This window comes from Trachemys scripta, chromosome 7 (assembly GCF_013100865.1).
Source record: "Trachemys scripta elegans isolate TJP31775 chromosome 7, CAS_Tse_1.0, whole genome shotgun sequence".
NCBI classification, from domain to species: Eukaryota; Metazoa; Chordata; order Testudines; family Emydidae; genus Trachemys; species Trachemys scripta.
In genome coordinates, this window is record NC_048304.1 from 42,225,846 (window position 1) to 42,251,667 (window position 25,822).

Consider the following 25,822-nt stretch of genomic DNA (forward strand, 5'->3'; position numbering starts at 1 on the left):
ATAGCCTGTTTAATCATAATATAGATGCATCCAGAACCATTTGGTATCCTACTCCAATGTTTAAATCAAAGGTAAAAATGTTTTAAATTTTTTCCTAAAAGAAGTGACTTAATACTAGTGTTATTGACACTCTAAAAATGCCTCCGAGAAGAAGTAGGACAAACCTGCTGAACATTTTCTTCCCTTATGAAAATAAAACCCAGTGGACCACACTCAATGGGTTGTCAATTAAAGTTAATGCCACCAATGTTGCACATAGTGTTTTTAATTTTGCTGGCAGTTTGATCAGTGATGGCACAAACTCCTGTTGGAACACAGTTAATATAACTGTTAATGGAAAACTACTTGGAAATGCACATGCACACACGCTTTTACTTTCTACTAAGTTGTAACTTATTGGCTTGGTTTTTGAGATTTGAATCTTCAGTGTAAAATTTGGCTGTTAGAATCTCTGCTCATCTAATGCCAGTAATATGCAAAGGATTCAAAACATGGACTGTTCATTCAAATGACATTTTAATTTTGTTTCCTCTGGGGGATTATTAAGGTTTCTGCATAATTTGAACTCTGTTTTTGAGACCGTTGACATGTGCAGCTGTCACTCAGTGTTCAGTGAGTTAGTCAAACTAGCATTTTATTGTAAATTTAAGCCATAATTTGGGACTCAAAATAACATTTTATATCTTATATACCATTTAAATGTTGCCTATGAAGAAATTGATGCCTGTTTCACTATTAGGAAAACCTACAATTCATGGGTATGGTTTACAAGTTATGCAAGGCACCTGCTCTCTGTTTTGATCATTACACTTTACCGTACATTTAATGTTTTGACTAATGTAGTGATTGTTTATATAATAAGGTGTATACTTATCTGCCAAAACAGTTTTTCCATTAGAACATGTAAGGATCTAAATGTGCAATATGAATTTATTTAAAAACTCAGTCTGTCTGTGAGTTCATAGTAGTGCAGGTATCTTTTTATTTCTTAGTATTAAAAAAAAAAATTAGAAGAAGCTAAATTTTATCCTGTTATTTGGAGTGTTGAAAAATAAGGACATGCTATTTAAAGGACCTTTTTTACTTTTTATGCTCAATTTTAAAAATCAAAATAAATTGCCAAATGCAACCCATTTCATAGAAGTCTCAACAAACATGAAAGTTTGCATAATAGAATGTATGTGGCTGAAGATATTTTGCATTTAGTCACCCATTTTGCGATATACCCAAGGTGTGTGCAGTTATCTCACAATAATGTTCACCATGTACATTCTGCTTATGAATAGGAAAATTATTAATATGATTTCTAAAGTCATTATAAATGGAGTATAATTCATGCCATTTATTATAGTCAGAACCTCTCTTTACATCAGACTTGCTTTTCAGTTTTTATATGGATAATCACATTCTCTTATGGAGGTTTTCCCATCTTATCTAGTTTCTGAAAGCTTTTGGCAGCTGGAAAACTTCTACAGGGAAATCCAATAAGTTTACCTCTTTGTATAGTGTTCAAACAAGAGTAGGAGTATATGCAGCTATTGAAATGTATGGGAGGTACATGGCATAAGTACAAGAGAGCAGAACAGGATCCAATGAGATCATGTTCATCATGTTTGTTCTTGAAGTGAATAATATTGTGAGGCTTTTTATTTTCTAAAAACGTGGCATGTTAAATTAGGCACCTTTGAAAAATTCCAGCTTTAATCATCAGCAGTACTGAACTAGATTGTGTGTGTCTGTGCGGCATTTACTTTTTGAAAGTGTAGGCCACTTTAGAAATGTAACTTGACATTTTCACTACTAGGACAGGTAGAGATGCTTCAGAACAGTGGGTTCTCAACCCACGTGCTATTTTATTTGTTCAGAATTCTTATGGCCATAATCTAGTGCCAGCAAAGTTTTTGACATTGTTCCTGGGAATGACTTATTCCTGTTTATAGGGTTTGTTTGTTTGTTTTTTAAGTTGAAGGACTTGGAAACTTTTATTGATCGTTTAGTGCTGTTGTTAAGATGTGGCAATATTTTGACTCTACTATGATACTGTTGTCTCTGTCATTTGTCTTAGGTTTTTGATGCTACAAACACAACACGAGAACGCAGAGAAACCATCTTCAGATTTGGTGAGGAGAATGGCTATAAGGTGAGTCAATAGCTAAAATGCTTGGGATATTAATCTGACTAATGTGGATGCGTGGTTTTGTCTTGTGCTCTAGTGACATTCTGATCAGAATTGTGCTAACAGCAACTAAGTTTTTAAATGATGTTGGCCAGTAGAAATCTAGCACATTTTTTCTGACGAGTTTAGAAAGGTGTTTTTTCCCCCCCTGAGAATGCTGTTTTCATCCTGGTGAAATTAATCAGTAGCCCTGTTTTATGTTTTGGCTTACTATAACAGATAAATGTTATTCATATAAATGTTAGCAATAACTGTTTCAAACATAAACAACAAGGAGTCCGGTGGCACCTTAGAGACTAACAGATTTATTTGGGTGTAAGTTTTCGTGGTTAAAAACCTCACTTCTTTACTCCATGCATCTGAAGAAGTGAGGTTTTTTAACCATGACAACTTACGCGCAAATAAATCTGTTAGTCTTTAAGATGCCACCGGACTGCTTGTTGTTTCTGTGGATGCAGACTAACACGGCTACCCCCTGATACTTGTTTCAAACATGGTTGTCATTAGCCCAGTTCTGATTCTGTTCTGAACAAGGTCCTTTAGTTACTTTGATAAATGGAAAGAGGTTTTCTGTTTTGTTTTTATTTAGATAAGTTTCTATTTAAAAGACTGTATTATTTGGGTATAGGATTTTTTGTCATTCAGCATTTTCCTAGTAGTCTGTTTTTTTCCCCCTGATCTAGCTTCTCCATAGATCTTTGGGAAAGCATGTCATGTACATCTCATACGTAAGAGCTGCTCTGTTAGTTTTAACACCAAAATGCTTTTATTTCAAAGGTATCAATTACCTTTAGGAGTGCTGATTCACTTTCTTCCACTCTCCATTTCCGCTTCTTTGCCAATCTGAATTTTCTTGCCATAGAAGCTTTCTGTTACTGAAAGGTGCTTGGGAAAATTATAGAGCCTCATGCTGCAAAGTGCAGAGCACCCTCAACTTTTAGTGGGGCATTGAGTACCCTGTAAGACCAATCCTAAGTCGACATAGGAATGTTTGAAGCATGGCATAATTAGCAAGACTTGATACATGAACTGGTGGAAACTGTGGGTTTGTGTTGTCAATTACTGGAGCAGTTCTAAGGTCTCTCCCTTCTTCCCTCCTTCCTTACATGTGATTTCCTGTTTGGATTAAAGACGTTCTTTGTTGAATCAGTATGTGTAGATCCAGAGGTCATTGCTGCAAATATTGTGGTGAGTTATAGAAAAGTTTTCTTAAATTGGTTGAAGCCGGGAGACACTGTAGCGTCTCTAAAATCAGCCATATGATGATGACTTTTTTAATGTTACCTTTCATTTAGTCTCATTTTCCCTCTCCTTTCACACTGGTCTTGCTGAAGTACAGAACAAGAATGTAATTTCATGGCAGTAATATAAAACTGTACCCTTTCATTTTATTTTAAAAGGAAAAATTATTTGGCAGTTGAGTCACCCTTCACGTGGGTTCTGTTTTTTCTTTAATCTACCTTTAAATAGGCTGTTCTTTGAGTGGCTTATTTTAGCAGGACTCCTAAAAAAAAAGAAACATCATTTATCTCCTTTTTCCTTTTGATTTGTTTTCCTACCCATTTATATAGTAAGTACGGAATTTAGGTTTAATTAAAAACAGCCATCCATTGCTACACACATTTGGTTAAAATGTCTTTAAACTTTGCTGAAAATGGGGAAAAAATGCATGTGCTCTTTTATCTTTACTTTAAATAGCAAGTGAAACTTGGCAGTCCTGATTATGTTGATTGTAGTAATGATGAAGCTACAGAAGACTTCATGAAAAGAATAGAGTGCTACAAGAACACATATGAGATGCTAGATGAAACTCTGGACAAGTAAGTGGCAGAATAATACTGTGGTCACAACCACTTTATTTCATGACATTACATTAGGGAATGTGTACTCAATCTCATTGTCATGGAAATATGTCACCATTTTTTTTTTGTTTTACTATCTCATCTGTTGGCAATTTAGAGAGAGTTTTTCAAAGGCCTTAGCAGCTTGCCTACACGGGGAAATTTACTGGTATAACTATTCCACCATAGCCGTCCCTGTGCTTTATTCCAGAATAATTACTCTGGATTTGCTATAATCAGAATAAAGTCACTTTTATTTCAGAATAGTGTCCACATGGGGAAATTATTCCTGTATAGCTATAGTATTCCAGGATAGCTATAGTGGAATTGTTATTCTGGAATATTTTTGCTGGTCCGTTTCCTCTAGGTAGGCAAGGCCTAAGTGATTTAAGAGCACAAGTCACATTGACTCTTAAATCCCTGTGGCAACTTTGAATGCCTTAGTCTTAAGAAATTTGACATCCAGACTCATTTGTTCAGTGTTTTAAATGAGGTGTACTTACCATTCACATTTAACACACTGTGAGATTAAGGTAGAGTCTGGAAACTGTGGGAAGAACTTTGTCATGGTACATCCCAGTACCAGCACTCAAGCTTTCTTCCTAGGGTTTTATGCTAGACTCATCCTCTCAGTAAATTTCTCAGTGTTTGTTTTGTGGCTGTTGCCATGCTGAAAAATCATTTTAGTGTAATTGACCGTGAGCAGTGACAAGCTGCTTCTGTCAGATCTATCTGTGCATATCATGTCTTTAAGAGCCATGATATTTGTGCCTGTGCAGATCAGTAATGATTAACGTCAGCAAATGCTTTCAGTGATTAAGTGATGGTGGTTGTTCCTTACTGCATTTAATAATAGGTTATTTTTTTTTTTTTTAATCACGTGGTTTCTCAGCTGAATGGGCAAAACGCAAAAAGGCTAATTTTAGGCTCCCCAATCTTGACACGCTTTTTTGCTAAGTTGAATGTTGCTCAAAATTGTTAGCTCGACTATACAAGTTGGTGGAGATGGGAGTGGAGAGGAAAACAAATAGATAATATGAGTCAGATTGTACCTTACCCAATGTGAGTGGGTAGAACTTGGGTGGGAGTGGGGCTGGCCAAAGAGACATCCACAAGGTGGCTGGGATTGCTAGCTCTTCTGGTGACCCTTTTTAGAAGGGGTCAGTGAGGCATGTGGATGTGACGGTGGCTCCAATCCCTTTCTGTACCAGACATCTATTAGGTGTGGGGAGCAACAGCTGCAATTTGCAGAATGGTGTCAGGCTTACATGAGCAAGTCAGAATTTCTCCTGGGACTGCTCCTGAATCTTCCTTTCAATGAAGGGCTTTGCCTTTGAGGATCTAGCTGGGCGGCAGTGCACAAGTGAAGTGGTACAGAATGGTGTGACATGAGAGAGTTTTACATGTGAGGAGAAAATTAATTGTTTGCATGAGTTCATTGCACCTCTGTTGACAATACTTTGCTGCCATGCATCAAGGCTGAGGATTTATAATGAAGATTAGCCCTTTTGAACTGATATTATATATTTTCACATATCTGAAGATTTATTCAATTTGTGGTCTCTTTGGCAGTTGCCTTTTTGTTTTTGAGTGGTGATGTTTGTTGGTGGGGCTTGGTACAAGTTAGAGGAGAGAGGAAACCAAATGATGATTTATGAGTCTCATTTGTTTACCATGAAAGGGATCTTTCCTATATTAAAATCATGGATGTTGGAAGGAGTTACCTTGTGAATAGAGTAATGGACCATATCCAAAGCCGGATTGTCTACTACCTCATGAATATCCATGTAACTCCTCGCTCGATCTACCTCTGTCGACATGGAGAAAGTGAACTGAATCTGAAAGGGAGGATAGGAGGAGACACTGGACTGTCCCTTAGGGGGAAAGAGGTAAGATCATTTTTATTAAGTAACTTCAAACAAATGGTGTCCTTGTGTGGGTGGATGTTGGAATTATTGTTTATGGAGGATTGGTCCATCAATGGCTGTTGTCAGGGATGCAACCCCATGCTCCAGATGTCCCTAAACTTCCAACTTTCAAGATCACTTGAAATTGCCCTGTTCGGTTCATTCACTCTAAAAGCATCTGTCACTGGCCACTGTCAGAGACAGGATAGTGGGTTACGTGGACCATTAGTCTGACCCAGTATGGGTGTTCTTATGTTGTTGACCATCTCTTACAGCTTCCTTTCTTTCCTCTGTCCTTTCCTTATAACAAACATAAATATCCCTTTTACCTTGACTGTAATGTCATGCAAGTGGGTAAGAGGTTTGAATGGGCAAGTTGTATTGTAGTTTGCTGGTAGCTCTTCATATATGGCTTCTATTTTCATTCTTCTCTGATACACTTGTATAAACCTTGAGCTCAAAGCACTTTTCAAGGAGTCCTTATTTTAAGTTGGGTTTTGATTTTTAAACCTGTGGCGCTCCTTAGTTGGTGGACACCTGTGAACCTTTGTAAGGTAAAGATGGAAGAGGAAGTTGTTTTGGGGCTGGAGTGGGGTACCAAATAGGATTGTTGTCATCTTTGTATCATCTTTTCATTGCTGAACAGGAACTGTCATATTCTTAAGAAAAGTCTAAAGAACCTGTTTAAAGTAACATAATGAACTTGCAGTAAGGGACAAGAACCGATTGGGTTTCACCTCAAGCACAGTATATTGGCACTGATCCCTCATCCAACCTCTAATGTCTTTTTCAGTTTGCCAAGAGCTTGGCGCAGTTCATTAATGAGCAAAACATCAAGGATCTGAAAGTTTGGACCAGTCAGATGAAAAGGACGATTCAAACTGCGGAGGCTTTGGGAGTGCCTTATGAACAGTGGAAGGTTTTGAATGAAATAGATGCAGTAAGTTCTCCCGGGTTTCAGTTTTTGTAACTATTCAAGAAAGTGGTTTTGTTTCAGATGGGGGGAGTACTTTATTGTGCAGTAATAGGGTTTGTGTGGATTAGAAGGTAATTAGTAGTATGGTTCTGGAGATCAGAAGGCTTATGCCCTTTCCCCATTAACAGTGTTAAATGTTTTAGTAAAAGGTGCCCTAATGAATTTAGACTTAGTCTTGGTTAAACGGTATGCAACTTAAAGGGTCACTGTGGTAGGGCACTACAGGGGAAGCCCTAATCAGCTCCTGCCACTCCCGCCCCAATCAGGGGAAATGGGTTGGGGCTGAGCCACTAGCTAGGACTGGCCTGGAAACTGGCCACACCTGCCAGCCTTGTTAACAGGGGCTAAAAGCTAGAGAGGAAGTGAGTTGGAGGGGAGGGGGCAGAGACCAGGAGGGGAGAGTAGGCTCAGAAGGAGCCAGGAGCCTGATACCCTGTTGCCACTGAGGCCTGTGCTAGGCCAAACCTGTAAATACTCTGTAAATGGAGCTTGGTGGTGGGGACCGGACACAGTAATAAAGAGCATGGGTGTTGCCCAAGCTTGAAGTGGTCCTGACTCACTGGGGAGCGGGGCCAGGAGGCTGAACCCAGCGGGGTGTGGTGAGCACCCTGTAACAGTCACACAGTTAATTTCTTCTGTAGGCTGAGCATGGGTACCTTCGCCACCCTCACAAGCTCCCTCTCTGCTGCTAGGGGCGCTGTGGTGTTCTTTTCTCTCTCCCACCCTGCTCAAGTCCCCTTTTCCTCCTCACCATTCTTAAGTCTTCCTCCCCTCCCCCTTTCTGGGAGATAAGTCATTTAGGGTGTCTGCATTTTAAACTCTTATTGGGGCCATGAGCAGAGCTGAGATGGGGGGGGGAGAGTATTGTTAGGTTAAAGGTGTTAATGGCTACTGTCAACCAGTTCTTCGATATGTAGACAATTGCAGACTTGTTTGAAGCTAGTAGCTCTGCATGTTCCCTCATTTCACCCGTCCGGTTTTCTGACTTTTCACAAAATCAATAGCATTCTGCCCATTGATATCTAGAATGTTCCTTGAAATTTTTTAGTGGGTCATATGCAACATTCAAAGGTTATTGCATTATAGGCAAGCAGAGAAATGCCATCAAGTTGTGTGTTGGACCAGGCTAATAAAAAGGACACTCAATATAATTCTAGGTCTAAAATTTCAGACATGTTCTTAGGAGAGAGAAAATTTTAATATCTGGCACTTGTCACTTGTTTACCATTGTAAGGCACTTATACTTATAAATTTTGAAGTTTCTTTGGAGACCACATGTAGGATCCTTGAAACTGGTAGCTTTCCCAATTGTCTGTTAAGTGTGTGCTGGGATGTTCTTATCTGGGAGTTACTGTCATCATTCTGAGGACATCCTGCATTGAATAAAAGCAGTATATGTGGATAATAAATATTCTTCTACCTCAATATGACTGTGAAATTGACACAGTCTATGTCAATGACTAGGTCACCTATAGGATTAATACGTTATTACATAGAAGCTCCAAATTTGCCACTGTGGGTATGGGAGATAAAGATCTATTGATATGCCCATGGGCCTGATGACTCTCATGGATATTGTGTGCCTTTTGTTTTTGTTACCCTTAGGGAGTCTGTGAAGAAATGACATATGAAGAAATTCAGGAAAACTATCCTCTTGAATTTGCTTTGAGAGACCAAGACAAATACAGATACAGATACCCTAAGGGGGAGGTATGCTGCTGTTTTTCTTTCTTTCTTTTCTTTTTTTTTTTTTAAAGTTAAGAGAGCGTCATGTTTTCTAAGATACTAGGTATCTTGAAGAAAATTGAGTAATATGTTGTTTTCCTTGCCAGGTGGAAGGACTATAGGAGCTTGTAGATCTTATTTAGCCAAAACCTTTTAGCTGAATACACCCTTGATGAAGATTTATGGGTTTTTGGGTTTTAAAATAAATACTATATTTGGAAATATGCCTGGAAGGATTTTCGTATGTTACCATTAATTTTATATTGATAGTTTGGTTGTTTCACAAGGTGGCTGAGCAGGTTTTATTATTATTATTAGACATGCAGCTATATGCTGTCAAGACTATTTATAATTGTCATCTTTGTGTGTGGTAAATGTCACATATCACGTGCATTTTTGTTCAATACTGTGTAAATCTGTAGACACATTGGCTTCCCTTGTAATCTAGCAAGTCTTGCACTTCAGAAACAAAAATGAACCTGCTAGCATTTTTATAAGGAGACTAATATAATTAAACTGAGGCAATTAATGGATAGTCATATGGTCTGTCTTTGTATGCTAAAGATTAGGATTCATGGAAGCAATTAGAACACCTGTTGTGATGTTTCTGAAGAGTGCAGTGGACTTCATTGGTACATAAATGAAGCTTTGGTGCTCTCTTCCATCAATAGTCTGAGTGATCATTATGCCCAGAATAGGTTTGTGATAAAGTGTTTTCTTCTAGATGTGAGTAATCCATTTAGTAATGACACAGTCACTAAACTGAAAAGTTTTTAATCTACTCAAACAAGGACTGTTGGTTTTTTACATCAGTGCTTACTCTGAAAGATTACACTACTCGACAGCCAAAATGCTTCTGAAATAAATGCAGTCAAACTTTACTAATTCTGGGTCACTGAGAACGAAAATGATGCTTAAAATTGTTGATTGGCTCTAATTTTCAAGATATGTTATTGGGTCAGTATATACGAGCATTGACTTGGGAATGGCGGAGGATAAGTGAGTTATAAAGGGAAGGGATCTCAATTTAAACCAGAAATGACTAAAATACATCTTTGACTGGATCTATGAATAAATCTATGACTGGGTTTGGACAGTACTTGCTTTTTAGGCAAAACAATGAATGATGCAATCTGAAGCTGGTATTGCCTCATACATGATATGAATTGCATCATGGTATTCCTAGAAGTCATGGACGATGCAATCATAACGAAGCTTACATCACTCAGCTGAACAAATTGCCCTATATCAGCTCTAGAAATCATACAGTGTCGTGCTCTCTTATTTGTCACTGTTTGATTTTGCAAAGGGACACATTTCTGTTTAGCCAAAGTGAGCAGAGATGCCTCGTACCTGTGTGAACAGTGCAGATAACTTCTGCTATGTTTGTGGTGAAGTGACTTTTGCATCACAAAAGTGCTGTATAACCACTATGGTTAAGAAAGCCTATCACCTTTATTTTGGCTGCAAAATTGGAGATCAGGACAAGAGGTGGGCCCCACACATATGCTGCAACACTTGTGCAACAAATCTTCGCCAGTGGTTGAACAGGAAAAGGAAATCTATGCCTTTTGCAGTTCCAGTGATTTGGAGAGAGCCAACAGATCATACCAGCAATTGTTACTTCTGCATGGTGCCTCCAGTTGGGAAAGGTGTGTCAAAGAGGAAAAAGTGGACTGTGCATTATTTAAACATTCCATCAGCTATACGCCCCGTACCCCACGGAGAAGGACTGCCGGTTCCTGATGCACCAGAATCATTCTCACTTGAGTCAGACGAGGAAGAGGAAGAAGATGAAACTTCTGGTCCTGAACCATCAATGTCACAGGACGCACATTTTCTCCCATCCTCCTCCTCTGAACCACACCTCATAACACAAGGTGAACTGAATGACCTTGTCAGGGATTTGGAATTACCCAAGAGTAAGGCAGAGCTGTTGGGCTCCAGACTATAGCAGTGGAATCTCCTGGCAGGTGATGTTAGGGTTTCCATGTTCCATGACCGTCAAAAAGATCTTGTCCCATTCTTCTTCATGGAAGGTGATCTTGTAGCCTGCAACAACATCGATGGTGTGATGGCAGCCCTCAACATCGTTCACGATCCAGATGAGTGGAGACTGTTCATTGATTCATCGAAGATGAGTCTTAAAGCTGTTTTGCTGCATAATGGCAATGTTTTGCCATCAATTCCAGTTGGTCATGCAGTCCATATGAAGGAAACCTATGACAACATGAAACAACTTTTGAGGTGCATAAACTATGACCAACATCAGTGGCAGCTTTGTGGCGATTTGAAGGTTGTTGCTCTCTTGCTTGGTCTACAGACTGGATACACAAAGTACTGCTGTTTTCTCTATGAATGGGATAGTCGTGCAAGAGATTCCCACTCCATCAAGAAAGATTGGCCACTCCGACAATTATTGGAGCCTGGGAGGAAAAGGGTTCAGCATCCACCACTTGTTGAATCAAGGAAGATTTTGTTACCACCCTTACACATCAGCTGGGTCTGATGAAGAACTTTGTCAAGGCCATTGACAAAACACAAGCAGCTTTCAAGTACCTCCATGGAAAATTTCCAAGGTTAAGTGAAGCTGAGATAAAGGAAGGTGTCTTTGTTGGTCCTCAGATTCGTGAACTTCTTCGAGATGATGCATTTGACCATGCACTGCGTGGCAGGGAAAAGACGGCATGGAAAGCCTTCCAGTTAGTGGCAATAAATTTTCTCGGAAACAAGGCAGACAACTACAGGTTGTTGGTGGAAAACCTCCTCAAGGCATACAAAAGCCTTGGTTGCAACATGTCACTAAAGATACATTTTTTGCACTCTCATCTAGATTTTTTTCCACCGAACTGCGGAGGAGTGAACGACGAGCACAGCGAGCGATTTCACCAGGACATTGCAACAATGGAGAAACGCTATCAAGGCAAATGGAGCCCATCAGTGCTTGCAGACTATTGCTGGACAGTGACAAGAGATGCTCCATTTAATGAATACAAGAGACAAGCCAAGAAGCGCCGAGTAGACACTGAATAGGACTAAACTATGTACATAAGTTTTTTGCCGTTTGTTTCATAATAAATTTTATTTATATAACCCTTTTGCTGATTTTTAAAGTGTTACATAAACAGGACAGGTGAAATATTATCATGTAAAGCAACCATAAACACATGAGAAGACCTAGGTTTACAATTTATGATTAAAACTCTACTATCTACACAATATACATAGACATAAAATGTAAAAACTTAAATATCTTAGAAACAGTAGCCAATCAGTTTTTAATTGTCATATTTGAATTCAGCACATCAAAATAGATAATAAATAGCACATTTTATCTCTGAAGCAGACGACTTCTCAAAAATTGTAGACCAGTGTTAACAAACCTTTCAAACTGTCTCAATGCTTTTAGTGATTAATGTATTTTGTTAATTTCTCAAAATAAATGTATTTGTTGGTGATAACAGCAAAGCTGAGTCATTCAATATTACCAGGTTGGAATATATTCAGTGTTACTGTTGCCAAAATCAAAATAAATAAAGTTGTAAACGTTCATGCCATTTATATTTTAGCCTTATCATACACACAAGAACTATTAAAAGTATTTGTGTGTGAATTCATTGCTTGAGAAAGCAGCAGGTACAGAGTGGGCGGTGGCAATAAAAATTTCCTTATAGTGTCTTGTCAGTGTGCTTGTAACAGTCAACTTGAGAGACAACCTTTTAGAGGTGACAGGGTAGCTTCTGTGAAAAAGGTGTATAGAGTTTGATAGAGAATGTTATCTTTTCTACGTGTTCAAATCAACAAGTACAATTAGGGCTGTCACTCTCTGTGAAATTCAGTTGTCTTAGTAGAGTGGGACTTATTTTAATAGTAAAGTAAATTTACTATTTTGAATTGTTTTTATTTTTTTTATTTTTGTGTGTAATATGGGTAGAAGATCAACAAATGGACATGAGATGAAAACAAGTTTTAGGGCACGTCTACACTGACAAAGTTACAGCACTGCTCAGAGAGCGCCAAAGGAAAACCACTGTTGTGTGTTCACGCTGACAGCTGCCTGCGCAATAGCGTGTTCTCGCTTGCGGTGCTATTCAGAGCAGTGCACTCTGGGCAGCTATCCTACAGAGCACCTCTTTCTCTTCTGCTGCTAAGACTTGTGGGAAGGCGGAAGGAGTTGCGCGGCATCCTGGGTCCTGTTCCAGTGCCACGTGATGTGTTGCTTCGCATCCCAGCAATCCTTGTACTTCTGTCCACATTTGGCGTCATCTTTCAATGGTTTGTGTACTGTGCACCCTGCCCTGCCTCTTTCTGGCTGCAGGAATGGATCCTGAGCTGTTGACATAAATGGTTCTCTAAGCACTTGTGGATCATTGTGGGCGTTTCACAGACATTAACGCAGGCTGGTCTGGAAAGGTGCATGACACACGCATCTTTCGGAACACTGGTCTGTTCAGGAAGCTGCAAGCAGGGACTTTCTTCCTGGACCAGAAGATCACCATAGGGGAAGTTGAAATACCCATTATGATCCTGGGAGACCCCCGCCTACCCCTTAATGCCGTGGCTCATGAAGCCATACACAGGGCAACTTGACAGCAGCAAGGAGTGGTTCAACAACAGGCTAAGCAAGTGCAGAATGACTGTGGAGTGTACGTTCGGCTGTTTAAAAGCCCGCTGGTGATGACTGTATGGGAAGCTGGACATGGCCGATGACAATATTCCTATGCTTATAGCCGCATGCTGTAAGCTCCATAATATTTGTGAAGGGAAGGGTGAAAGCTTCACTCACGGCTGGACCTCAGAGGCTCAATGCCTGGAGGCTGAGTTTGAACAGCCAGAGACCAGGGCTATTAGAGGGGCACAGTGTGGGGCCATAAGGATCAGGGATGCTTTGAGGCAGCAATTTGAAGCTGAAAGCCACTAATATTTGTTGCTATGCTTGGGATTGCAGTACTTGTAATGCTAGGAAGTGATTGGTGCACATGATGCAAGAAGGAGCTTGTAGTGGGGCGGCTGCCCTACTCCTGAGGAACAGAAGTTAAAAGCAGCCCTGGTGAGGGCTGCGGCTGTGAAGAAAGCCTCGGCTGTTTGGGGAGCCAGCCACAGATGCGGCTACGCCCCAATCAGAGCCCAGCTGGCCTTTATAAGAGGGCAGTGGGCCAGGAGCACGCAGAGTGTGTGTCTCTCTCTCTCTCTCTTTCTCTAGCAGTAGAGAGGAAAGGGCCTGGCTGCCTGGAACCTGAGAGGCTACCAAGACTGGAGCAGGGCTGGGGGAAGGCCAGAGGAGCTGTGGAGCTCCGGCCTAGAAACCCCCTCCCAGGTTGCAGGCCTTGTTAAAGGCTAGAAAAGAGTACTTTCGTTGCAGAGGGGCAGCAGGTCCAAACCCCCCTTGCCGGTGATGAGTGGCATTTACACTGCAGTCTGTCCTAGTGAACAGGGGCTAGGTCGAGACTGGCAGTAGCCATAGTCTGAGGTGAGGTGGGGATAGAGGGTGGGGGTTCCCCGGGGAGGGGAGACCCAGATCTGTGGGGGTACTGTCAGGGGGCAGCACCCCTGAAAGGGGCACAGGGGTCCAGGAGGGACTCGGGGCCTAGCGGCAAGCGGGACACTGGCCGGCAGAGGGCACTCCGGAGGCTGGAAACGCTAATTCCCTGGACGACCAGCAGGAGGCACTGTGCCAGTGAGTCGTTGCCCCGCCACAGGGCTTTAACATTATTGCATGTTGCTTTGCAGTGCTCTTTTTGCTTTCACTTAATAGAAGAATAAATATTGCTTTCAAACCAACACAATTCTTTTTTTGAAAGACAACAACCAAAGGAGAGAATCAAACAAAAAAATTCATCAGCGGGGATGGGGAAATGGAAGGAATGGGGGAATGGAAGGTCTCAAGAGGAGGGAGAGGTCCTAGGACGGCTACTGATTTGTGTATGTCCAGGGATCATACCCAACCTTCTCCTTTGGAGTACGATGCAGCGAGTGCTGTACTTCAGCAGGGCCAAACTGCAGATGGATGGGTGTTGAGTGCAGTGAGTATTGGGAGTCCACACTGCTGGACTGTGAGGAGGAAGGAATGTAATGCTGCGGGTAGAGAGTGGAGCCAGGAGGTTGATAAGAATGTGTTGGCGGTGTGTGTGGGGAGCGTATGGGAAAGAGTTTTGCAACAGCGGCTGCAGGGGAGGGCAGGTGTGGGGCTGCTCGGTTTGAAGAGCTAGTATTGCCTGGAGCGTGTCCGCTTGGCCATTCCATAACTGTTAAGAGTCGCTCTGTGGCTTCTTTCTAGTGTGCCGCATTCTCCTTTGGTTCCCTCTTCTCGCTGTCCTGCCACTCCTTCAATTCCTTTTTCTCGACAGTGGAGTGCATCATAACCTCACGCATAAAGTGCTCCTTAGTTCCTCTTGGACGCTTTCTAATTCTTTACAACCGTTCTGCCGCCAATAACAAAGAAGGAGGCTGTGCTCCCAAAGTCATCTCTGTAAAGTTTAAATGCAACATTTTACAGAAGCAGTATTGTTTGCAACACAGACAACACCGTTTCAGTGCTTTAAAACAGCCACTACACTCACACCTGTCACTAACTGGCTGACCCCAGGCAAGCGCACATAAGTCACAAGACCCCCAGAATGGTGAGTAGCCGCAGGGGCAGGGTAAATCACTGTTCTCGGACCCTGCTGTACACTGGGCATGTTGGCTCTTGGGCACTTGGGGAGAGCCAGCACTGTTGGGGGAGCCTGATAATCATTCCTGTCCCCACACTTTCCACAGGAGGTGATCATTATGGAAGATATCTTACTGCTGAAGGTGAACAGGGACTCACGGGAGGGTCTTCTCCAAGCCTGCGGCTTCTGCCCTCTGACATCTGTGCGGCTAGCCTGTGTGCAACAATACCTCCCCCCTCCTCCTCTCTTCCCCCCCATGACGGCACAGTGGCGCGGGAAAGTTACAGTGAATGGGGCAAGAAACAAAGCAGCTCTGCCGAGGAACTTGCGGGAGTGGATTTCCCAGTATCTCCACGAGAGTTTCCTGGAGATCTCTGAGGGAGATTCCCGTGAAGTGAAGGAGTGTATCAACAGCCTGTTCCACTGCTCAAACTAGTCATGAGGTGGGAGACAAGCTGCTTTCTACAACCCTCCTGACCCCAACAACTTGCTTCAGCAGTTCCCCAAATCAGATCCACTTATCAGGGGCCTCATCTCCTGTTTGCGCTTTGCCAAGATCTGATTGGCTAGGCTCCTCCAGGGTAGAAAAGAGCTCCTGACTGCATGCATCTCTGGCCTCCGAGACATCCTCTGCCACTGGTTCCCCCACCTCCTCTTCATCCAAGATTGCCTCCTCCTGGTTTGGTCCACTCTTGACTGGCAGTGAAGCCAACGAAGTATCCACAGTGGACTTCACAGTGGAAGTGGGGTCACCACCGAGTATTGCGTCCAGCTCTTTGTAGAATCGGCACCTTGTGGGCGCAGCACCGGAGTGGCGGTTTGTCTCCCGCACCTTGTGGTAGGCATTTCGCAGCTCCTTCATTTTGATTCTGCACTGCAGTGGGTCCCGGTCATGGCCCTTTTCTATCATGCATCTAGAAATCTGTCCATAGGTATCATAACGCCGACAGCAGGAGTGCAGCTGTGACTGCACTGCCTCCTCTCCCCAAATGCCAGTGAGGTCCAGCAGCTCAGCATTGCTCCAAGCGGGGGATCGCCTGGTGCATGGAGCAGGCATGGCCACCTGGAAAGATGCGCTGAGACCACTGCATGCATCACCGAGCAAACAGGAAGGGGACTTTCAAATTTGCAAAGGAATGTATGGGGTGGGGCTGATGGTTGGTCCCCTGAGGGCAGGGCAGTAGAGTTCAAACTGATGTGAGATGAGAACAGGGATTGCGGGACACCGCCTGGAGGCCAATCGCAGCGCTGTAATCACCACGGTGTCTACACTGGCACAGCAGCACTGTAACCATGGCGCAGAAAGCGTTACACCTCTCATCGAGGTGGTTTTATTTTAGAGCGTTGCATCTGCGCAGTTTCTGTGCACTAAGTGGCTTGGTGGTGTATACACCTCAGGAATTACAGTGCTCAAAGTTACTTTACTGCGCACAAACTTGCCATTGTAGATGGTGCCTTAGTCACTACTCACTGGTAACTTACAGGTTTAAAAGGTATATGTTTTTGTTTAAATAATCATTTAGGCATGGGGCACTTTTGTATCAAAGTCAGACTCTAACCTTTTTTTTTTTTTTTTGTAAAGGCCAATATAGAGCAGCTACATAAATGTTATCACCCTCAGGATCTTCTTGCAGAAGTTAAATAATTGTGGTTAAGATGACCCAAACAAGAAGGGTTATGGTGTTAACTGACTACGGCTATGTCTACACTAGAGATCTTAACAGTGGCACAGCTGTACTGCTGCAGCTGCGTCACTGTAAGTTCTCCCGTGTAGCTGCTCTGTGCTGACAATAATTAAATCACCCCCAACAAGCAGCAGTAGCTGTGTCAGCGCTTCTGTCGGTGAAATTTATGTTGGTCGGGGCCCGGGGGTGGGAGTGTGTGTTTTTTTCATACCCTGGCCAACAAAAGTTTTCCTGACAAAAGTGCTAGTGTAGAGATTGCCTAAGATGAGACAAAGCTTAGGGTTTTTTAATTTTTAATTTTTAGTTTAATTGAGCAGGCGTAATTCTGAAACTAGGGAAATAACAAAGAAACAAAAACACGCGTTGACTTTGGTCAGTCTTCCTTAGTGTGTGGTTAGTGTTAATCTCTGTTCAGTACAGCATTTTACCACATGCTAAAGTTGCATTGACTTCAAGTTGGCATGCTTAAATGCTGTCCTGAAAAAAGGTGCTTTTCTGAATCGGAGTCAAAAAATGTAAGATGGAAGAGAACCTAGCAACCAAATTAGTAATGAAAGGTTTGGTATTTCCCATTGGAAGGATCAGGCCATAAATTACCAGCATAGGATATCCCATGAATGGGAAACTGAAGTTAAAAAACAAACTAACCAAAAAAGTATGAGTAAGAGTACATCAAAGTATAGAAGTTCATGCAAATAGAGGGAATTTTCAGATAAATATTAATAGTAAAATTCTATATTTGAGAGGGTTGAGTGATAATTTGGCTTCAGAGATGATGGCAAATGAGTAAACCACTTCCTCTACAGAGCAAAAAAAATTGTAAACTTTTTTTATTTTTCTTTCGTGGAGTGCACTATATAGATGTAGGACCTCCTTTCTGGTCAATAGCCTGTCTTTATAAAATGTTTATAAAACAACTAGCATTAGTTGTTCCTTCTGACTGTGCAGTAATTCCTGCCTAAGTAAGCCTCTGACTGCTCAATATGCTTTTGTTTTCCAGTCATATGAAGATCTCGTTCAGAGATTGGAGCCAGTAATCATGGAGCTGGAAAGGCAGGAAAATGTGCTTGTTATATGTCACCAAGCAGTTATGCGCTGTCTGCTTGCTTACTTTCTGGACAAGACTGCAGGTATATGCCCTTAATCAGTATTGATGTTTTAATACAATGGGTCCACCTTAGCCTTGCAAATGGTCTTGGCAACTTATGCAGCCCAGGCACAAAGCTCACCCTTCCCTTGATGCGATGTTAATGTCACACAAATTCTAACATGATAATTTACTTCCCCTGGGTGAATAGGCAAGTTGAATTTTTTTTCATGGCTGACCTACCTTTCTGCATGCCTGGTGTGTGATTTATATTTAACAATTCCTGTCTTTGAATACACAAATGTTTTTTTGCTCAACCAAAAAACAGGTCTCAATGTCACTTAGGAAGAAAAGCTTTTTAAATAGTTTTAATATAACAAACATTACAGCTAAGTGAATTTTCTTGTTCCCAGTGTTTCATATGTATTTTTGTTTTTCAATTTCTCAGAACAACTGCCTTATCTCAAGTGCCCACTCCATAGTGTCTTAAAGCTAACCCCAGTGGCTTATGGTAAGTTAAAACATTTTTTTTGTAAACATGCTATTATAAAATTCCACCCTTGATTTTATTAAAATAAAGATACATAAAGTGAAGTCCTTTCCAGTATAACTTTAGGGAGAAGTCCTTATTTAATTTTCTTTCCCAATATCAATAAAATTATTTAGTCAAAACACATTTTTGTGAAACATCTTTACAAATTTCCTTTATTGGAAAAATAAATAGTTAAATCTATAAATGCTGAGGGCCAAATTCTGTCCTTATATATTCATGTAACTCCCTTCCAAATTAATGGGTGTGTGCATATATGTATTTGTGTGTTTTGATTACACCAGAAAAGTGTATAATAATGAAGATATGAAAATACCAATTTGTGTGTGTGTGTGGACACTTTCTTGTGTGTATTTCATTAATTTAGTCCAGATGATATTTCACCAACTTAACCAGCAAGCAAACCTTGACTATGTTTGTACTGTGCCAGCTCTAGGGGACCCCAATGCTGGTTGGGTCTTTTGGGCACTGATTTAATATCCCTGCTAATTAAAAATAAGCAAGTGAAATTCTGAAGGTTGCTCATAAAATGGAAGTTTGGTAATTGTCAAACTTTACCCCCAAAGAGTCTGCTGGTTGTTTTTTCTGAGGTATTTATTTATGGTCTCTCTTAAAAAAAAAAAAAAAAAAAAAAAAAAAATTCTTCTTTCCTGGCTGTGTCTTCATTAACAATTTTACTGTTAGATTGTTTTTCAGCAAATCTAAACTCTTAGATTTACCAGAAGTCTACAGAATACAAGAAATAAAATTCAATAAATTCTAGAATGGTTTTTCAGACACAGTTCATAAACTCATTACTACTAAGATTAAGTGCATCTCAACCCGGATTCAGCATGTCTTATTTTAATATGCATCATTACATTGTCCTTAGAATAGTTGTTTAATTTTACACAGTGATGGCTAATCACTGTTCAGAAGATTAATTGTAGAAAAATTTCTCACGATTTATCTGGGAACAAGTTACCAAAAAATCATTTGACAATTTAACTACACGATGGAATTCTAATGGCAAAGGCTAAACAATATATATATCCAATTTAAACAAAAACAAACCCAAATTGGCTTCTGTTCAGATGTAAGTAAGATTAAGGAAATAGTTGTTAAAAACCAGGGGAATTCATATCTGGAAAAAAAAGAGATTTTTATAGACTTCATAACAGTGATCTAAAATATTCTTGCTTTTTAAACAAGCTGAGAGAACTCTTCACTTTAGTGACACCTGGTGTCCAAAATCATTTATAACAAGTTGCAAGGCAGATGTGCTCGGAGTTCTGATATTTAAAAATATCTTAACGGAGAAGGAAGGCATCTTGTACAAGTTACCAGTCCCAAACTATTCTAGTGTTTCATATAGAAATTGTACTGAACTGTTAAGTGATTTTGAGTACTTTGTAGTCTGTATTTGGACATTGGACCTGAATGTTATTAACAGTATTTTAAGATACCAGATAGGAAAACAGAATTAACATTGAGACCCCCTATAGCTCCTATTGACTAAAATAGGAGGAAGGCTGTGCTTATGAGGATGGATTTTTGTATTTGTATGACTGATAGGTGCAGCATAACCTACTTTTTAGTAATTTCACCAACTGAAACCATGACATTTGTCTTCAGAAGTTAAAATATATAAATATTTTAATTTGTTAATATTTCTGGGAAACTAATATTGATGTGTCACTTGGATTCCATGAGACAAGATGTGAAAAAGCATGAGATATTTAATAACCATGTGTGTTTCATGTGTTTGGGAAACCTTTGTCCCCTAGTAAGTTGTCATTACCTAGTGCTTTGAATTTAACATGTCTTAGTCCCTTTCTTATGTGTGTAATTGTACTATGTTAGTTCCCATAAGTACTTGCTATGTGTCAGATCATTCCCCAAGAATCCTACTTGGCAGTGTGTTCATCCCTAGTGACTAGTGGGGATGGACAGATGGGCTATGCTTATTATCTTAACACTCCCCTACAATGCACTCCGAGGCAGCTGCTTAAAAGTTAACCATCTGATGCTATACTATCTTCGATACATAATTCTGTGATTTTGGACCCCCCTTTAAGGAGATGAGGCAGGGAATCTGGGGCTCTGAGAGAATCTCTCAGTTAATGGCAGGGAAGCAGAAGGCTCAGAAACCTCTGTGGAAATAGTTTTAGAATTGAACAGTTCCCCAACAGTTGCACATATTACTCCTGGGGGGATTTTGTGCCAAAAAAATTAAAAATTCTATGCACAATATTTTAAAATTCTGCGTATTTTATTTGTCAAAATAACACAATATAATCAAGCCAGTTTCAAGTATTTTGGTAATTTATTTAAAAATATCTGTCAGTAAGTATGTCTGTAACAATGGAGACAACAAAAATCCAGAAAATGTTTTTGACAAATAGATTCCTTACTAGTTATATTAGTATAGAACTTTAAGTAATAATTCATTTAAACTACAATACAGAAATGTATTTCCTGCACTCCTCAGAAGCAATGTAAAGGCTTGGGGGAGTCAGGAGTAATGGAGGAGCTAAGGAAGAGGGAAGTAACTGCTGGAAAGAAGCCTGGGAGTGAACCTGGAGGGCTGTTGGGTATGGGTGGGAGAAGAATGGAACAGTTTGGTTTTTGGGGGAGGGATTGTTAGAGAGTTGGGGAGTCTCACCTATGCAGACTCTGGCTGACTCCTAACTTTTCCCATTCAATCAGGCACATCTGCCCCATCCCCATGTGTCTCTGCGCCCTCACTCAGCCACCATTCCTCTCCCATCCCCATGTACCCCTGCATCCTCACTCCCATTCAGCCCCTGCCCCAGTCTGTCCCCCCCACTAGCCCTTCTGAACCTCAGTCTGTCAGCACCCTCGCTCTGTCCATCCCCCTCCATGTTCTGTGCCTCCTCACCTGGTCCCATTGGCAGGGCGCTGTGTGGAACACAGCCTCGTCTCCTCCCTATTGGCAGAGGGCTGCTCCCACCCAGAATCACTTGCCCTCTGTTTGGGTGCCAGAGCAGCCCCTGGTGGGCAAAAGGTGTAACTGCAGCACCTCTCCACCAGAATGTATTTTCTTCAGAGAAAAAAATTCTGTGGGGAGCATGTGCACAGTAGTGCAGAATTCCCACAGGAGTAAAATATCAGGGGTTTGAACCCTTTGCTGCTTGTATGTGGGGACGAGAGTGCCAGTGGAAAAATTAATAGGGTTCTTCCTTGAGGAACAGAGTTTCACCCCTGGCCCTTTTAATGGGGTTTTCTGCAGGATATGGCCATCTGGCCCAGTGTATTCTCTCATTACTAGTTGCAAATGGGTTTCTCAATATTAGCCTTGGTCTACACTACGAGTTTAGGTTGAATTTAGCAGCGTTAGATTGATTTAACCCTGCACTCGTCCACAAGATGAAACCGTTATTTTCGACTTAAAGGGCCGTTCAAATCAATTTCGGTACTCCTCCCCCGACAAGGGGATTAGCGCTGAAATCGACCTTGCCGGGTCGAATTTGGGGTAGTGTGGTCGAATTCGACAGTATTGGCCTCCGAGAGCTATCCCAGAGTGCTCCATTGTGACCGCTCTGGACAGCCCTCTCAACTCCGATGCCCTGGCCAGGTAGACAAGAAAAGGCACACGAACTTTTGAATCTCATTTCCTGTTTGGCCAGCGTGGCGATCTGCAGGTGAGTGCAGATCTCATCAGCAGAGGTGACCATGATGGAGTCCCAGAGTCACAAAAGAGCTCCAGCATGGACCGAACAGGAGGTGTAGGATCCGATCGCTTTATAGGGAGACAAATCTGTGCTATCAGAACTCCGTTCCAAGAGATGAAATGCCCAAACATTTGAAAAAATCTCCAAGGGCATGAAGGACAGAGGCTATAACAGGGACCTGCAGAAGTGCTGCGTGAAACTTAAGGAGCTGTCGCAAGCCTACCGAAAAACCAGAGAGACAAACGGCTGCTCTGGGTCAGAGCCCCAGACATGCCGCTTCTATGATGAGCTGCATGCCATGCTAGGGGGTGCAGCCACCACTACCACACCCCTGTGCTTTGACTCCATCAATGGAGTAGCATGCAACAGGGATGCGGGTTTTGGGGATGAGGAAGATAGCTCACAGCAAGGAAGCAGAGAAACCGTTTTCCCTGACAGCCAGGAACTGTTTCTCACCCTGGACCTGGAGTCAGTACCCCAGGAACCCACCCAAGGCTGCCTCCCGGACCCACCAGGCGGAGAAGGGACCTCTGGTGAGTGTACCTTTGTAAATATTATACATGGTTTAAAAGCAAGCGTGTTTCATGGTTAATTTGCCCTGGCTTTTGCAGTAGGTACAGCTACTGGAAAAATCCGTTAACGTGTCTGGGGATGGAGTGGAAATCCTCCAGGGACATCTCCATAAAGCTCTCCTAGATGTACTCCAAAAGCCTTTGCAAAAGGTTTCTGGAGAGGGCAGCCTTGTTCTGTCCTCCATGGTAGGACACTTTACCACGCCAGGCCAGTAGCACATAGTCTGGAATCATTGCATAACAAAGCATGGCAGCATATGGTCCCGGCGTTTGCTGGCATTCAAACAGCATCCGTTCTTTATCTCTCTGTGTTACCCTCAAGAGAGTGATATCATTCCTGGTCATCTGGTTGAAATAGGGTGATTTTATTAAGGGGACATTGAGGTGCCTGTTCCTGCTGGGCTGTTTGCTGTGGCTGAACAGAAATGTTCCCCGCTGTTAGCCACTCGGTGGGGGGAGGGGTGAAGCGATCATTCCAGAGACTTGGGTGTGTGTGTGGAGGGGGTTTAGTTGGGTTTGTGCTGCACGTTAACCCGAAAACCTCAGCCCCTCCTCCTTTTAAATGGCCAACCCAACGGCTGCTTGGTATGGGAAATGAGGGCGCTGCTGTTTGAAATCATTCTCACATGTAATGAAAGTTAAAGAAGCCAAAAGACTGTGTCTTACCATGGCTGCCTGCAAGCCAAATTCTGTTGCCCGGCCCTGTATGAAAGATCTCTCACACCAAACTGGCATACCCTCAATAAGAGGCAAAATGCGACCTTGTACCGAAAGCACATGTGCTATGTAATGTTAACAGCAAGGTTTACCATGAAAGAGTCTATCCGTTGTCCTCTAAAATGTGTGTTTTTAATTACCACTCTCCCTTTTTTTTTTCCTCCACCAGCTGCAAATGTTTCAACGCTCACACTATCTTCTCCTTCCTAGAGGCTAGCGAAGATTAGAAGGTGAAAAAAACGCACTCACGATGAAATGTTCTCTGAGCTCATGCAGTCCTCCCACACTGAAAGAGCCCCACAGAATGCGTGGAGGCAGACAATGTCAGAGTCCAGGAAAGCACAATATGAATATGAGGACAAGTGGCAGGCTGAAGATAATAAGTGGCGGGCCTAAGATGATAGGTGGCGTCATTCAACCACCATTCTGCACTTGCTCAGCCTGTAGTTGAACCTGCCCCATTAACACCACGATGTCCATATTGCCGGGGCCCGTACTTTGAGAGAAGTTTGTGTCCATGTCCTCATCACTCTCGTCACCGTGCTGCCGTTGCCTCCTTTCCTGGTTTCGCTTTTGCAGGTTCTGGTTCTGCATATACTTCAGGATAATGCGCGTGGTGTTTACAGTGCTCATAATTGCGGCAGTGATATGAGCAGGCTCCATGCTTGCCGTGCTATGGTGTCTGTGCTGAAAAAGGCGCGAAACGATTGTCTGCTGTTGCTCAGATGGAGGGGTGAGCGACTGACGACATGGCTTATGCTCAAACCACTGAGCTATCCCTCCTCCCACTATTCATGGAGGGGGGAGCAAATGAACACAAAACAAATCTGGTCTCTTTATTGTTTTGATCCACTTCATCTCTCTTATACATCTTAGGCTGGCAGCAGACGGTGCAGTGCGACTGCTAGCCATTGTCGGCTTCTGGCTGCTCACCAGAAGATGGTGCAGTACGACTGCTGGGCATTGTTGTTTCCCATTTATGTCCAGGTGCCCCCGGCTGACCTCACGAAGGCCAGCCAGGAGCACACACATCTGCCCAGGTGCTCCAGGTCAGCTAAAAGAGCACCCAGGAGATGACGACGACGGCTACCAGTCATAATGCACCGTCTGCTGCCAAAAGGCAATGAGCTGCTGCTGTGTAGCAATGCAGTACCATGTTTGGCAGCACCCAGGAGACATATGGTGACGGTGAGCTGAGCGGGCTCCATGCTTGCCGTGGTATGGCGTCTGCACGGGTAACCCAGGAAAAAAGGCGAGAAATGATGTATTGCTGTTGCTTTCGGGGGGAGGGGGGTGACGACATTTACCCAAAACCACCTGCGACAATGTTTTTGCCCCATCAGGCATTTGGAGCTCAACCCAGAATTCCAATGGGCGGTGGAGACTGTGGGATAGCTACCCACAGTACAATGCTCCGGAAGTCGATGCTAGCCTCGGTACTGTGGATGCACTCCGCGGAGTTAATGGTCTTAAGTGGGGGGACACACAATCGACTGTATAAAATCGATTTCTAAAAAATCGACTTCTATAAATTCGACCTAATTTCGTAGTGTAGACATACTTTAGTAAAAAAAAAAATCCTCCTCTAAGGAACGGTACAAATTTGTATCATCCTGACTGTTGATGTAGCTTTAATTTTTGGAAGTAGGGTGGATTTCTGCTTGACTTGCATTTGGGGAAAGAATGCATTATAACTTCTCTGATTTACTGTAATTAGTAAGTGAACAGACTAATTAGAACGCACATAATAATGCATCACAAATGGTACTTTGCTTTAATGTTGTGTGAGGCTTCAGAGCATATACTAATAGATATTTTGTAGTGTATTTCATAAAAATAATGCCTTAGTAATATGAGACCTGAACTACAGCCATTGGTTATTAAACATAGCTGAGGAGTGAGGACAGACCACCAAATTATGGCGAGTGCAGATTTTTTTTTTTTTTTTAAATGCACTGGATAGTCACTAGTCTGTAAATGGATCAGTTTTTGCTGGAGGCATCTGTTAAAACCAACCCAGCATGAGAGGCAAATATGGCTTTCCTACTTTCTCTGAGCTTGCTGGCTCATCCAATAGGAAAAAAAATTGGCTTTTTCCCAGAGGTTAGCTTTAGATTTCCATTTATATAAATTGTTAAAATGTTAGGTAAATTTAATAATAATTTAATAGCCTTGCCTGTGCCAGCTTTAGTAATGTGGGCTTTTAAAAATCTGAAATATACATGCATTCGGTCACATTCACCGTTACTAAGAGTTTGA

General features: G+C 42.0%; 1 protein-coding gene across 8 annotated transcripts in view; it reads left to right on the forward strand.

Annotated features, from left to right (window-relative positions):
• PFKFB4 (6-phosphofructo-2-kinase/fructose-2,6-biphosphatase 4) overlaps positions 1-25,822 on the forward strand; it is a 110,564-nt gene that overhangs the window by 71,746 nt on the left and 12,996 nt on the right. For 5 of the 8 annotated variants that reach the window (XM_034775316.1, XM_034775320.1, XM_034775317.1 and 2 more), the window contains 8 exons: positions 2,066-2,140; positions 3,308-3,364; positions 3,875-3,996; positions 5,699-5,906; positions 6,718-6,864; positions 8,506-8,610; positions 15,385-15,721; positions 17,964-18,048. In XM_034775316.1, coding sequence (XP_034631207.1) covers positions 2,066-2,140; positions 3,308-3,364; positions 3,875-3,996; positions 5,699-5,906; positions 6,718-6,864; positions 8,506-8,610; positions 15,385-15,714 — 1,044 coding nt within the window. In that variant the 3' untranslated portion in view covers positions 15,715-15,721; positions 17,964-18,048. Of the gene's footprint in view, positions 1-2,065; positions 2,141-3,307; positions 3,365-3,874; positions 3,997-5,698; positions 5,907-6,717; positions 6,865-8,505; positions 8,611-15,384; positions 15,722-17,963; positions 18,094-18,498; positions 18,562-22,229; positions 22,433-25,822 lie in introns of those variants that run through there. The other 3 variants (XM_034775314.1, XM_034775315.1, XM_034775318.1) reach the window with 2 other exon arrangements.